This window comes from Gavia stellata, chromosome 23, assembly GCF_030936135.1.
Source record: "Gavia stellata isolate bGavSte3 chromosome 23, bGavSte3.hap2, whole genome shotgun sequence".
Taxonomy (NCBI): domain Eukaryota; kingdom Metazoa; phylum Chordata; class Aves; order Gaviiformes; family Gaviidae; genus Gavia; species Gavia stellata.
The window spans coordinates 5,539,341-5,554,883 of record NC_082616.1 but is presented as its reverse complement, the minus strand read 5'-3'; the positions used below and the strand labels follow the sequence as shown (position 1 = coordinate 5,554,883).

General features: G+C 39.1%; 1 protein-coding gene across 4 annotated transcripts in view; it reads left to right on the top strand.

Annotated features, from left to right (window-relative positions):
- The window catches only part of MACROD2 (mono-ADP ribosylhydrolase 2), an 884,404-nt gene that overhangs the window by 184,259 nt on the left and 684,602 nt on the right, over positions 1 to 15,543 (top strand). For all 4 annotated transcript variants that reach the window (XM_059828569.1, XM_059828570.1, XM_059828568.1 and 1 more), the window contains exon 4: positions 4,339 to 4,368. In XM_059828569.1, the coding sequence (XP_059684552.1) occupies positions 4,339 to 4,368 (30 nt within the window). The remainder of the gene's footprint in view (positions 1 to 4,338; positions 4,369 to 15,543) is intronic.

The following is a 15,543-nucleotide window of genomic DNA, read 5'->3' as shown; positions in this document are numbered from 1 at the left end:
CCTGTCCTGTCCTGTCCTGTCCTGTCCTGTCCTGTCCTGTCCTGTCCTTTTTTTTCTTCCTCTCTCCCCACAGAAATGTTTTGGAAGGAATTTTATTTCTTAGAGCAAGAGTGGAGTTTTCTGGGTAGCATTCTGGGTAGTTTCTGGACCAGCATTCATGGAGTTTGTTTAGTAGTGCTGTCCTGGTGCTGCTCCTCCATGTTAAAAAGCATAAAAGTCTAGTCCGCTGAGGTGCCAAATCATTTGAAATACTGAATTTCTGGTTGAGCCTGGGGTCATAAACATCTCATTAAGGGCTAAATCATTACACTCAGTGATTAGAGACTTTTTTCTTTTGAGTGGATTTTTTCTTAGAGATGAGCCTGAACTTTGTAGAAATGCTTTTTTACTGCTGTTGCTTCTAATGTATCTTATAAAAAGAAATCTAGAACTAAAGGGCTGAAAGCCGTATTACTACTTCTGGATGTATGCTGTACTGAGGCAGACTGTGAGGGTGAGATCGGTCTCTCAAAATGCAGAGTTCAAGACTCCTTTTAAAGTAGTGCTGATGTGCAGCATCTCCTGTGCTGTGATTTGTCTCATCCTGAAGCCGCTATTTAAAATACGCTACAGAAACTGGTCCACAAATATGGCTGGGGTTTTTTTTATTATTATTTTTTATTGAAGCCTGCATTACTTGTTCAGGCAAAAATATTTAAAATTAGATGAGCTCTCACCTCTGCTGCCTGTTGCAGGCCATCGCTAAGTGAGATGTCTTGGATGGAGCTTTATCAATGCGTGTTATATTTCAGTCTGACAAGGAAGTACCTAGTCTGCTGGCTGCCTGACCACTCTGTGTCATCGCTCCTCTTGCTATAAATGAGTACATATGAAAATAATATTTCAAGGTTTGTACTGTGAGTGGATTTTCAGAATTAATGCCCAAGAATCTGTTGTAGACTGTAGTTTGTAAGGAGGCAATTTTAGAAAGGTTGGGCAGGTCAACTTGAAAGGGTAACGTAGGGAATGAAATGAGGTGCAAGAAGTCTTTACCTCACATTTCTTTGGAGCCCCTCTTAGGCTTGTTTGTTTTCTTTTACTGTTCTTTGTCTTGGTAACTTGGTAGCGATTCAGTCTTCCGGTTTCCTCCACCCCAACTCTCTTCTGACTTGAGAATCTTTTTCAGCTCTGGAATAGAGAAATAAGGACAAGAGGTTAGTCAAGATGGATTTACTAGCTGTCTACAAATGTTGTAACGTGTGCTACCTAAGGCTGGGCACGCCCTGAGTCTGGTGGGGGAGTCGTACATGCACACAGTGTACTGATGCAACCTAGGGAGCAATTTGGACTACATCAAGTTTGGAGGTGGAAAGCTCCTAGGGTCCCACTGCTGGTTGCCTCTACCTACCCATAGTTGAACCTCTGCAGCAGGAGCCCCTTTCAAACTGTTTTGCAAGACTTGATCATTTGGGAGCACTAATGGACAAAACACCACTGTAGATTAACACTGGGGTACTGAGAAGAGAGGCAATACTTGCTCCAACATAATATGATATGATTACAGCCATGGGGCTGCGCTGACCTCCTCTCTGAATCCAGGTGAAAATCCTCAGCTCTGGCCAGGGGAAAGTATTCTTTAGGTGGTAAGTGACAAGTTACTTCTTTAATGGTAAGGCTTTCCCAAAAATGGAAAGAGAGGTATATTTTATTGACTTTTCTGGGTACAATCCAAAAAATCTGAAAAAAGTTCTTGCTTTTTGAGTGACACATTATCTTTCTGGAAAGGACGCTGTAAATATAATTCAGTCATGTTCTTTCCTGGCATCATAGGAAAATGGTTTGATTTTCCTCCTAATAGTCAAGCATAATGCTTAAAAAAAAAAGTGCCTCTGAATTATGACTGCAATTTCAATAGCTGTAATAGACACATTGCAGCCAAAAATCTGTTTGAACTGTTTTTGCTGTTTCTATAGAGAAGTGTGTGATGCTGAGTTATACTGTATGTCATTAACAAATTTTAGAAAGTATTGGAAAGATGAACATTGTCAGGAAAAGCTAATGAGAGAAACATAATTCTCTGAGAAGCCAGCGAATGAGAGTTTGCAATGGGGATGCTGGCTGGGTACCAGAAGAAACTTTTTTAGCAGTGGAAACTTTGATTACAGTGAGGTATAGCAGGTCTTAGCTGTGTCTCTGAAGCCTCTCAAACATTATAACTGAAATCCTAGAATTTGACTCATTCAAGAATTAGAATGGTAGTTGTAGGTGCATTCTACAGTGCCAAAAAGAATAATCTTGAATAGCTGACTTATGGCAGTAGATGACATTTTGTTACTTTCATTTTCTTCTGATACGGAATATGCTGAATTTTGTCTCAGATATACTCCCTTTACTGCAGGGAAGGTGATGTTACCTGTTACAGGAGTCCTTTGGAAGCTGCTGTAGAAATACGTGGGGCTGGTTTTAATTTGTGTCTTTCTTTAATGGTGAATTTCAGTGAGGGCAAAAGCAGGTAAATATAGAAAGACTGAAGTTCAGTGGCATTCTTTGCAATATGTCTGCACACATTTATTATTGCTATCATTATATCTTTCTCAAAGGCAATTTACAAATGGCAATATTTGTTCCCTGCTTGCACTTGCGTTCTGCTACTTGTGCATCTCTCCATGACCCAGATTACCTCAGTGATGTGTCAGAAATCTGAACCAAAAGGAAAAGCGGATAGTTTTCAGCTGGTTTACCGAATTGCATCTGAAGGAAGAATCCAGACAGCAAACAGGATGTCAGGCACTTCTTTGAAAATGGCTACAAATGGCTTTGTTTTAGAAACAAAGATTATTTGCCCCATTTTCCTCCATCTAATCTTCCAGAGTATTAGAACCAGACTTGGATCAGAAAGATGCACAAGAACATCCCTCTAGGTCTTGGTCTCAACATTTCACTCACTCAATGAGTGTAGGAACAGCTAGTCCTAGCATGGATAACTGTCCCTGTAGTTTGCAGTTCATTTTTATTTGATTTTGTCAGCTATGCTGGATATAAAGCTGCATATTTATTTCTTTAAAGAGCATTGCATTTTGAATGATATGAAGCTACTTCTTGAGTCACTGTAAGATAATAGCATTAATGGTATATGTTGCTTTATAAATCAGAGATCTTGGGTATGCTACTTTGATGGAAAATTTAACTTTTCAATGAAGACAGTTTCACTGCAGTGTCAGGGAAAGCTGGCTGCAAATGGTGGAGCTGAAAGTGGATGTTAAGTCAAAGATGTTTATAGAGTATCTGAAAAAGAAATGAGGAAGACCAAGGTAACTTGATTTTTTGTGAGAGTCTCAAGAAAGGGATAGAAAAACCCAACAGCAGGGAATTTGCTGTTTACATTCTTCTATGTAGGAAGCAAAGGGAAATCATAGAATCAATAACATCTAACAGTAGGAAGTTTGGATCCTGGAAAATACCTAATTTATGCTGTGTATCTTGCCATCTACCCTTGTCCTGGAGCAGGAAATGGTTTGATGTCTTGCTTCTCCTACAGCAAGCAAAAAGAAACACCGGTGTCCATCCCTTATACTCTTGATTTTATACTGTGTTTTATCTATATTATGATAGGACAGGGATTTGTTTCCCACACATCTGAAGTACTTTACTCAAGGCAGGCTTAGAAGCCTAGGCTTTCCTTCTGTTTTTGCCTAGGCAGTGAAAGGAAAATGTTTGGCATGGCTCCAATTGTGCTAGCTTAATTTGAAGGACCATCTTGTATCACCATGCTCTGAAAATTGCTTTCCATAGGTAATTTATCCATTTCTGGCATGGATAGCTGGATGCTTACAGCACAGAGGCAATTAAGCGTACTGAGTGAAATCCCAACTTAATTGCATACAATGGTGAAACGCCCTTTGATATCAAGGGGGCCAAGGTTTCTCATCATCATCCTCAAAGGTCCCATGTCATAGAAAACAAGGAGAGCTAATCAAAAGTTGCATCAAAGCTTATTTAAGTTTCTTTAAAATGAAAGACTTTTACATCATTTGGTAATCAAAAAGGAATGTGGTTTATAGTATTATAAATTCTAAGATTGTAATTTCATAAGCTATTCAACACATTAAGCTTTAATAATTGTATTACTGTTTTATTTATTAGCTTACATGCTCAAAGATATTGCAAAATAGTGCAAAGGTAAAGATTGCAATTACAATTTACATAAATTATTGTTTTTGCAGGAAATATTTTTGGATAAGTGGAGACTGGCAAAGTTACTGAAACAATGGAAAATCTCTTGTGAAACATCTTCTGTTTTGGTTCCATCTATATTTAGGAAGCTCAATGCTAATGATTCTCTTTTTGTTCTTCTTGCAGCTAATTCCAGCCTTCTTGGAGGTGGAGGAGGTGAGTCTTTGCTTAATGCTGTATTTATTCTTAAATGTGAAATACATGCTGAGCAAATGTAGTGTTTAGTTGGTTATAAAACAATATATGATAAGTTCAAAAGGTAGAAAAGTAAAATTATTAGATGGGAAAATTCACCAAAGTCAATAACATTTCCTATCATCAAGAAGCAGGGTGTGTGACTGCTGCTGAATCTGGTTTCCCCTCTGGATTAGATTAGGGCTGACCTGTATGTGGGGCTACCTGAACCATAAAGGAACTGAACTGCCTTATATTATGTTGCGTTTAAGTATTTAGGATTTTTATTTAATTTACTTCAAGGGAACCTTGAATGCATGTTAAATGAATAGTTTTTTGAAAAAGTTAAATTATTAAAACATGGTAAAACCTCATTTTAGTAAATTAATGAGGTTTTATAATTGCACTTTTTTTTTTAAACTTGGTTGCTTACCCCATTCTGCTTGCCAGAATACTCAAGTAGATTTCAATACAAGTCTTTGGTGCATGTAAGAGATGCTACCAACATGTATATTAGTAAGGCAGAGAGGCACAAGTGCACATAGTGGGTATTGTTTCCAAATATATGGGTGCTGTAGATTGATGCTATTTTGCTTTTTGTAATACTGTAGTACCGTGGCTGTATGACTTTACATGAGTGTTAACAATTCAGGAAAAAAAACCCATGAAGAGCTTGCTCTCAGTTTTCTGTGACTTCCCCTGCCTCCCAGAGGGAAGTAAAAGAGCTCAGTTCTGGAAATTTCACAGTGCAGGAGCAGTACAGGCAGCGACTAATCTTCCTTCCTGGCTGGACTTAAAAGGACTTGATGATCAGAGCTTACATATGCAAGGGTAAAGGAAAGGGCTCTGTAAAAAGACAGAACATCGCTGTTGCTTGTGAGGCTTGAGGATAAGTCGTCAAAGCTTTTGTTTTAACAGCCTTAACTGAACCAGCAACCTTTATTTGTGGACTATGAAAAGGTGCTTGACAACTGCGCCGGGGCGTCTAAATAAAACCGTTCATGTTTCTCAGCTGTGTGTCTGGACATTAAAGTACAGGGAAGCCTTACCTGGTAATCCGGTTGGATTAATCTGTTTCTTTGGATTCGAGTTAGTTGTTTGTAGTATACCAAATTTTTCTTTGTTTAAAAGATAATCCTTTAAAAGGTAATCCTTTGCTAGCTGTTCATGTTCCTGCGGAGCCGTTCGTGTACCTCCTCTCCGGCGCTTGCTCCCAGCTGGTAACGTCCAAAAAAAAAATAAAAATCAATGCGAATGTTCAAATTCCAATCAGGTTCCCAGAGCACTGCTGCTGCTGGAAGGATTTGGCTATTGACTTTCTGTGGTATTTATTCAGCTGGACCGTACTTCAAAAGTTGATGTCCGTTCAGCGTGGCACTAGATAATGTGGCTCTCCCTCTGTGGCAGGCTGGATGAGCCCACGCTGTGAGTCAAGTCGGGATTTTTCCTGTATTTTGTGTGTAAAAAGTGGGGGAGTTTCAATCAAGTTAATTTATTGGCAATGAGAAACATGTCGCCCTCCCACCCTGCCACCTCCTGGGCTCCTGCCCCCTCAGGGCAGGCTGAGGTGATGGCGGCGCGGGAGGCTGGGTGAGTGCGCCGGGCGAGCGTGCCGCTGCACCTTCTCTTCTGCATCTCCCCCCTCTCCTCCTGCCCTGGCATCATGTGGGGCTTTTACCACCATTTCTTAAATAAGTTTCCTCAGCGGTCTCAGGAGGCCCCTGTGGCAGGTTGAGTTTTGGCGCATGGTGGGTCCCTTGGGGAACCGGCTGTGGGCGGCACAGGGCAGCCCGACGCCCGCCCACAGAGGAGGTCTCCCTGCAGCCCCCCGTGGCCAAAACCCTCCGAAACACAATCCCAGATCCTTTAATCTCCGGTGGAAGGGTAACAACATACCCCCTTGCTTGCAATGCAGGTAACATACCAAATTTGACTGTTTTATGGCTTAGAGTTTGACTGCTGATGGTTGAGGGGCTGTGTTTGTGCTCTGGAGGTGCCATGAGCCACCCTTGGGTAGGGTGGCCGACGCATCCTCAGAGTGCACTCAGGTTTTCCAAGTCTTCTGAGGAAAAACCCTGAGAATTTTGCTCCCAAAGTACTCCCAAGTTTGGGCAGCTGCCTTGGGGTGTCTGTGGCTCTGTCCTTGGCTGCATGTGTTGGCCATGCCCTTTCGGAGAAGGGAAGGGTGCACGGGGTCTGCAGGCTGGAGCTTGCTCAGGGGAGCACAAGATGGAGGCACCCCTGGCTGGCCCACCCGCCTGCCGCAGGCAGATGAAGTCCGGAGCCCCCACCTCTTGGAAAAATGACTTGTTACTGGCAAGGTGCATTCCTCTGGAGAAGGGATCATTTCTTTTCCAGTTGAATGGGTTTGGATTTTAAATTCCAGATATTTTTTTTCTTTTTTCCAGAAGGAAGTGGCGGCAGCACTCCGCGTGAAATATTGCTAGTGAATTATTAAAACTTTATTATATATGTAAACACCAAAGCCTTCTTTTGATTGCAGATGCTGAATATTTATGATAATGCATAGTACCAGTGTAGTTTCCTCAATAATGGGATTCAGATCTCTTCAGTAACGCTCGTTAATTTAATCTCTCTGTCACTGCTGGGGGTATGAGTGTGTATCTCAGTTTTACGGAAAATGAAAACCAGAAATTTCCGCTTGTCCAAGCTTGTGCAACAGGTTTTGTGATTTTGAGCTGCTTTTGAGCCGTTCTATGTTTGAAATCTTTCCAGAATTGAACAGAAATTAGTTGGAAATAGTTATTTGAACACCCTGATCTAACGTTTGTGAATTACTCAATGTGTAGGTCAAAACCATCTTCTGGAGGAGAACTGTTGAGGAACCCAATGGGCAACATAGTCTGTAAACGTAGCACACCTGGGTGTAAGTTCAGGTGCTGGTGGTTTTGGGTGGCTGCTTGTTATCCCTGTGACACTTTGGAGCCACATCAGGGCATCTGTGTACTTTGATTTCCCAGAGCCAGAGTAGTGATTTGTTCTTGCATTCCCCATTTAAATGCTGTCTATTCATTTTCATGGCCATTTGGAATGAAGAGATAAAAGCACAAAAGATACCAGAAACAATTTTTCACAGAACTGTTTAATCATAAAATCGAGAAACCCACAATAGAGTCTTAGAAGAATATTTAGTTAAATATAGATGTCGAAGGCTTCTTTCTGCTTTTCATATAACTCTGGAGTTTCCAGGATTTCATTATGAGTTTGGTGAGTGAGCCTTTTTTCTTTTTCATTCTTTACTGGGTTTAATAATTGATTTTTAATTAGGAGGCATATTTCGCTTTCAGGTCTAGATTTATCACACATTCAGCATCTCACTGCTCCTGTTAACTTGCATAGAGCATTATGAGTTATTTGTGCATCATGTATTATTTGTCCCATTATGTTAAACAGTGCAAAGGTGAAAATTATTAAGAAGATTAGTGGCATTTGGAGAGAGTGAGGAAAAAACATTTGATATTTTAAGAAAAAGTGACCCTTTTAAAAAATGTATCATGAAGTTTTAGCAGTTGAGAAATCAAAATGCCCTATTTTGCTCGGCAATTTTTTTCTTTGCATTCTTTTATGGCTGTGTCAAGGAAAGAAAGTATGTGGTTTCATGCACTTTGTTAAAGCAAAGTGAACAACAGCTGAGATTTCTTCTCCTCAGTTTTGGATAGTCTGTGGAGGGTTTGGGGGGTTTTGTGCCCCACTGTCCCCACCTCGTTTTCAGTTACTTTCCTTGGGGTTCATTTTTCCTTTACTTCATTTGCTGACTATAATCAAGTTCTTGTTGCATGCTGATTTCTGGATTGGATTGCTTTCTTTGACCTTAAATTGAGGGTATATTCAAATTAGCAGGCTAGGGATTTTTTTTTTTCCCCTCGTAAGATTTTGTTGCCTATGCTAGAGTTGGGGAAGGAGACATAATCGTTTAGTATGTCCTGCTATGAACATAATTTTTGTCAGCTCTGTACTTGAAAATGGTAATTTTGTCTTTAAAAACTGTGAAAGGAGACAGGTTATATTTGCAGTCTTTTAGAAGCATTGTTTGGACCCAGTTTAAGTTGGTTGCCCCAAAAGATCTGTCTGCTTTTCTGTTTCTCTCCTTCCCTCCGTCTCTCTCTCTCTTTTTTGGCCAGTGTAACTATGTCTTTTCTAGGGCTTTTGCTGGCATGGAAAAAATTAATTCCTATATAGCCATAAGTATGTTAGCATATCTTAAATGTAGACCAGACCTACCTCTCCAGTCTGCCAAAATAGGGTTTGTAGGCATGTCATTTTAAGCAACTGTTATGGCATGGGGAACTTGTATTGTGTTCACGATCACAGCAGGGAACTGGGTTTCTCTACGTTATCGGGTAGACTCCATTTTGAAAGTGGGACTTGCTTGCCTTCTTTGTTCGCCTTTACCTCTGTGTTAGATTACAGTAGTGGCAAAAAAAGTGTTTTCTCTTGCTAGAAAGAAATTACCACAGCCTGACTTCTATCCTGGAAAATGGGTCTATCAGGAGGGAAATGAGCTATTCAATGGCTGGAGTCTTTTGCTGAGGCTGGGCACAAAATCACGTGACAGAGGAGATGGACTTTGTGCGAGGGTCAGTATGCTACTTCAAAACACCAGCAGCTGTGCTCGCCTACGTGCAAGCATCTAGTGCCGCATCAGCCCAATGGGCTCTTGGAGATACAGGCGTGGATCAGGCAGATAGGACACAGGGCTGGGTGGGCACCTGCACCTTTTCCGGAATGACAACTGAAGGTCAGATATGTCACTTCGGCTGGGGCAGCTGAAGTACCACTAGGTACCTCTGTTTGAGCATCTGGGTTGTACCACTTGGGTCCAAATTGATGGTGGAGTTGTTTGTCTTCAAACATGGGTATAGCAGGTGTATAGCACAACCATCATGGCTGCTGCTAATGCTACAGAAATCGAGGATAACTGCTGGTAGGGTGCTGCTGCAGTCACTGGTGTTTGCCAGCCACCCAGTCTGTTTGTCAATTAATTGCAGGCTAATGAGTTCAAAAAGCCAGAGATTATCCAGTCAGTAGTGGCAGGAAGGAACAGCTGACACAAACGTCTTTTCTTGACATCCCTCCCCTTGGCCAGGAATAAAGTTTTTGTTCTCACGGCTGTGACTTAGGTACACTATGAACCATTTCCAGTCACCTTCTGGTAGTTAAATCTCTACTAAAAAAAGGAGGTTTTTTACTGTCTGAATAGTAACTTGACATCAATTTACATGGCAAATGAATATTCATGACACTGAGAAGTGAAAGTTGTACAAGTGAAAATTGGAGGGAGGAATGACACAACTTGCAAAGCACCACAGAACAATGTAAAAGGAGAATACTTTAAATATCAGACTGGCCCTAAGCTAGCCCATTCAAAATGTATAACAGGAAGAAGACAAGCCTGTTTTATCCTGAATCAGGATGAGGTGCTTTCTGTTTTGGATTTCACAGGGCTTGAGCTTGATATTTACATAATTTAAATGCAAGTGAAGCAAGGGTTTAAATCCGAAGTTCAAATTTATGCATGACGTGTGCATAACATGAGTGCATCCCTTGAGAGGAGAAGAAAGAGTTTGGGAAAGGAGCAGTGACAGGATTCTTTCATTAAGAAAATAAGCATTATTATTTTGTATTTTTTTATGTTGGTCTGTTGACATTTTCTTGTATCATGTCAAATACGTTTGTCAGATGGGGGTGTGCTTGCAACAAATGTGCATTGTGGAACAAATGTGCTTCATCTGCGATTTCAACTAGCTTCAAAAGCTTTCAGTTGCTTTGTACACTGCATCATCATATCTTAGGTATTTAGATAATAGCTATGAAGGTACAAAGATTTTCCTAGCGAATAATGATCATATAGAAGAACTGATAATTTAACGCAAATGGCCGTTTACCTTTGTTGCTAATTAATCCCTTTCTGCTAGAAGTTTGCTGCTGCAATTCTGTAGCGTTGTTACAGTGTTTTATCTCTTTTTACTATTTGCATGCTGTTCTTTTTCATCTCTGTAAATAGAGTGGGTTTGAGAGGGCTGTGTCTGCCAGTTCCCCCACTGTGACAGTACACCAGCCAATTAAAATTTAATATTTATGCATTTAGATATTTCTTTCTGTACAGCTGTAATACTAGTTCCATTGGTAGCCCAGGAGCTCAGGGTAGACTGTAACCCTTTCAAGGTGTTTGGTTCAGCCCCAAATCTTGTTATTATTTATGAGCTTTTTGTTGGATTAGATCAAAGCAAATAGATTTCTCTGTAATTTAACCGCTTTTATAGAATTTATTCAAACTTCCTATGTAAGCAAAGTATTTCTTTACAGGTCAGTTATTCTTGAAATGTGCTTTATTTCTTTCTTCAATGTGTTTGCTTTTGCCTTCTGTTATTGCAATGGATATTTCCATGTGAGTTTCAGTGCAGCTTTAATTAAAATTAGTGGATTTTCTCATTTTGTAGTGCATCTAGAGATATAGGGATGATAGCTCTATAAATAGATAAGCATAGTTTATTTCAGAAGACCCTTAACCCAAACTGCTATGACTGTATTTAAATGTGTGCTCTACTTTATAGAGTTTCTTGTTGTTATTGTTTAAATGTGATATATTTTGCTCTTTGGCTAGACAGGATGCTAACTACCTTTCTCCAGTCATTTTATACATTCTTATAGTTATGGGTAATAATAATAAACAGGAAGTCTCTGGATTGATTTTAAGTATTTCTTAGTTGATGCCTAATTGTATCCTGTTAATTATACTTTCCCAGCAGTTACTTTAAAAAAAATAAAATTATGTTTTGCTATATACAGGAACTGACACAGGTATGTGATCAGGTGTTAAGTTTCACACGTGTACATATACTTGTTGATCCACATAAATGACTTTCCCTAATGTTGACTTCTTAAAAATACATGTTCAGCCTGTGATCCTTTAAAGTGGGTTTCCTGTTCCAGCCAGTGGTATAGGAACATGACTGTATGTTTCTGTCATGAAAATAATCTAAAATTTAGTGTGTCCAGGCACACTGACTCACTGCTGTCCTCAGCCTTTTAATATTGCTGCTGTGTTGACTTAATTAGGCATTAGAAAGTGATATTTTATTTTTCACTCATCAGTTACTGAATGCTGAGACCACAACACTCTGAGCTCCCACTTAATTGCGAGGCCTTTTTCTTACTCAGATAGATTGTCACACTGCCTCTCCTAGTTTTATTTACTTTTGTTTTGGGGGAATTAGTGTTATGTACCCATACCTAAAAAATGAACATACGCACTTTCTACCATATTTTTTTATATATATACACACATTTTTAGATATATGTGGCTTTCATATATACTTATATTTATACATGTCGCTATATATATTTGTGACTGAATCTTGCAGTCTTTTCAGAAAGTCAGGCTTAATGTGTATGTGTGCGCACACTTGTGCATGTGTATAAATAAATAAATAAAAATATGGCATTCATTTTGTTAGACTGGGAAAGACCTTTAGTTCATGGTCATTGAAAATTTAAGGTGCTCTTGATAAAAATCCAAGCCGAAAAGGCAGGCAGTTATGTAAGGAATGTATTTCTTTCTTTTTTTCCTTTTTGTTTCATGCTAATGGACAGAGCTGCAAATCAGGATGAGAGATCACAAACCTTCCCTAATCCACAGTTATCACATGATGTGTAAGGCAATTCATGGTATGTTTGTTACGTGAATTGGACATACGCTCTAAAAATGTTAAACACTTTTTCCATGTATCTAGTCAAATACTACGTATACGTCTCGCTTGTATGTCCTGTATGCAGAAAATACCATTATTTTTTCATTTACCAAGGTACTGCTCAGGCATCTTAGGACACTTCTGTTGAGACTCTCCCCCTTGAAGGTGAAGCATACAGCTGCCAGGGTGAAAATAGAGTCCGGGAGTGCAGGAAGTGATGCGTGTGGCTGTATGCTACAATGAGAATATACTAAGTTAGGCATTCGAGTATATATATGTGCCAGTCTACAGAAGACAGTTTTTAAAATTAAGCATTTGGTTGGTTTCCTTAAAGAAAAATCTGTAAATTGGGACACCTGTCAAAGTTGTTCAGTCTCATGCCTAACAATCTCGACAGTGTCCCTTTTGCTGAGGTAAGAATGAAGCGAGCACTGCAGTCAAGACATGTTTTGTTAGGCTCAAACAGGGGTGGTGGTGTTTTTAAATCTGTTTTTTGGATTTAAGGTCTACAGCTATTTTCCTGGTCCTGTAGAAGTACTGCCTAGTCAGTAGGAGGAAAATGCGAAATGCAATTTAAAACATTTAAAAAACACATTTATTTATTTTTACAGCTGATCTTAAAAGAAATAGAACAAATGAAATAAAGGAGTGATGGAGGTACTTGACTTGTAGACATAGAGGCACTTTTGAATATCAGCCCATTTACTGAAGCTTTCACGCTGGTATGCCTAAATATAAAACAAAGTCCTTGATCGGTAGGGAGCTCCTTAAAAGTATCTCTAAGCCCCAAGCTCTTTCCTTTCTACATCAAATGTATATAAATGATACAGGTGTGAGCAGCAAGGCATGGAAAAATGGCAACAACTATTTGTTGATCCTTGTTGGTTATTCTTTCTAGAATGTCTGCGTGTCCAATAAAATGAAAACATGGGCATTGCATGACACTAGCACCTCCCCAGAGGAGGGAGAAGATGGCTCTAACTATGTCTGCTGATGTACTCAGGTATGTAAACTCGCAGTCCCCAGAAATTGGAGATTGGAGGTTGTCATCATCCTTAACGCCCCACCTCCCGTAACGGAAAGAATTTACAATAGTTTCTTCCTTTTTGTTTCAAATGAAAGCAATTACTTCTTAGTCACTATATTTTCAAAGAAAATCTTGAATAAAACCCGGGATTAAACTATAGAGGCAAGCAAACCCCAAGTATCGAAATTACTGATCTAATAGAAAGAGTTTACAACTCTCTTCTTGCCGCATAGTATGAAGGATTATGAAATCAGGTCTGCATTCACCTCTCACCTTCTATTTCAAATTTTCTGCTCTTTCCACAGAGCTTCACTATTCATCTATGAGTTGCTCTTTGCTGATCACATTTTTCCAAAGTTCCTTTGTTCTGTGAAAAACGCTTACAGATTATAACATGCAGCTTTTCAAAAGCCAAGAAAATCTCCAGCAGAGCAGCTGGCAAGATGGTTGAGTCTTGGAAAGGTCTGTCCTCCTTTGTTTTCTGTGTGCCTATCTTTGCAGTTCTCTTCCTTACAGTTTTGAGAATCCTCTATCAAACAGACAGTGTAAAGTGGAATGAACTTTTAGCATAATAAAAAAAGAAACGTGGTGATTGCTAACGAAGGATTAAAACTCTTATATAGGTGGAACTGATTTTTAAGAGATATTAGTGGAAAACCTGCAGGTACAAGTCTGTCTTTGCAGTTGCTTGTCTTTTCTAACTGATAAAATTGGATGGTAATGCAGCTTCCAGTTAATTTTCATTCTCATGCCATACGGCAAGCTAGAAATGATGCTCCTATGATTTAAGAAACAAATAAAAAAGCTTACACACTCCCTCCTTCCTCGTGCCCTTTCTAGGGCTTCAAGTTTAGCCTGAATCACTTTGTAGATTCGATTTAGACTTTATTTTTAAAATCAGTTGTAGGGGGGGAACAGTAAACTGAAGTTTGAAGTAACCAGGGACACGAACTGCTGAAGATGGCTTTGATATGAAAGGAAACACATGATGAACCTCATCCGTACGAGCATTATTATCACAGAATCTAAATCCTCCACAGGCCTTTGGTGCATTTATCCTAATTGCTCTGTAAACAGAGAAGTAATGTTTTCTCCATTTTACAGTTGGGAAAATGAGACAAGGAAACCGTATGTTTTGCAAAAGGTCCAAATAGAAATGAGCAAAAATCAGCTCTCTGAAGGCAAAGCATAACTCACTGGGGTTTCATAATGCCTATATCGGTTTTGCAAATAGGAATTTTGATTCCTATCTGGAAGGAAGAGGAATTTTAATTTTAGTACCAGTTTCATGGGTAGAAACAGGATGATAGTTGGAAAAAGAGAAAACATACTCTATTGAGAGCAACTTTCTGACAATTAGACCTTAATTGGTTATACAGCAAATTCTCTAAAGGAATGGCAAAAGGACCACCAACTGGAAATAAGATACTGCTAGATAACCAGTTTTACACTAATGGAGATAAAATTGAATACAGGAAAAATGTGACACATTTGAGGCTACCACCATTAAGAATTCTAAATAAACAGCAATTCGCTGTTCTTATTTGGGGCTTTTCTGTATTAAGTTAGAGAAGGGCTGTTTGCTTCTATTTTGAATTTGTATAGTATTAATAACAAAGCATTTTAAAATCTTTTTGATGACCAAAAAAGACAGTGTCTTCTGGATTAAAAAAGTATCTAATTTTATTATCTACCAAATCTAGCTTCTTCCAACAGCAGAAGAATTTCAATGATCTTCCCATTAAAAATCCTACCTTATAGTTATGGGTAAAATAGTAGGTTTTTTTCCTTTACAAAGCCGTCTTACTTACATCTTTTTCCTTGTTCTTATGTAAATGCCTTGTACTGTGTAGGGTTTATCATTCAAGTTTCTTTTAAAGTTAATTTATCTTTTTAAAATTCAAAATCATATTTGTGCCATTTGGACTGACAGATCTGTAGTGTTGTAGTTTTGGCTAGATATACAGTAGCAAAGAACAAAATATTTTTTGTCACACTTCTACTGTTACAGTTCAGTCTGTTCCTTTTACATTATCAGCTTGTTTCTCTGGGCTTCATAGAGGCATCTGTTTTAATTTTTATTGGGCAGGGCTGCAACTTAGCAAACTCATGTAAGCTTCACAAATCATTCACAAATGTGGATGATTAAATCAATTATGTCTTGGCTGAGTGATCTATGACTGTATTATGCGCACACAATGTTAAAAGAATGTTATTAAGGTGCAAACCCAAGTGCTTAAAGTTAGGAAGTGCCAAAATTAAAGTTGCCTGCAGGCTCGCAGTCTCTATGCATATATGTATTATGATATTGCCTCTAACTGTACAATTGCACTATTTTTCCAGCTGGAACCTCATCTTAGTCATCCTCTTTGTTCAAAGCATAACCCATGTTTTACTTTTTGTGTACTTAAACTCTGG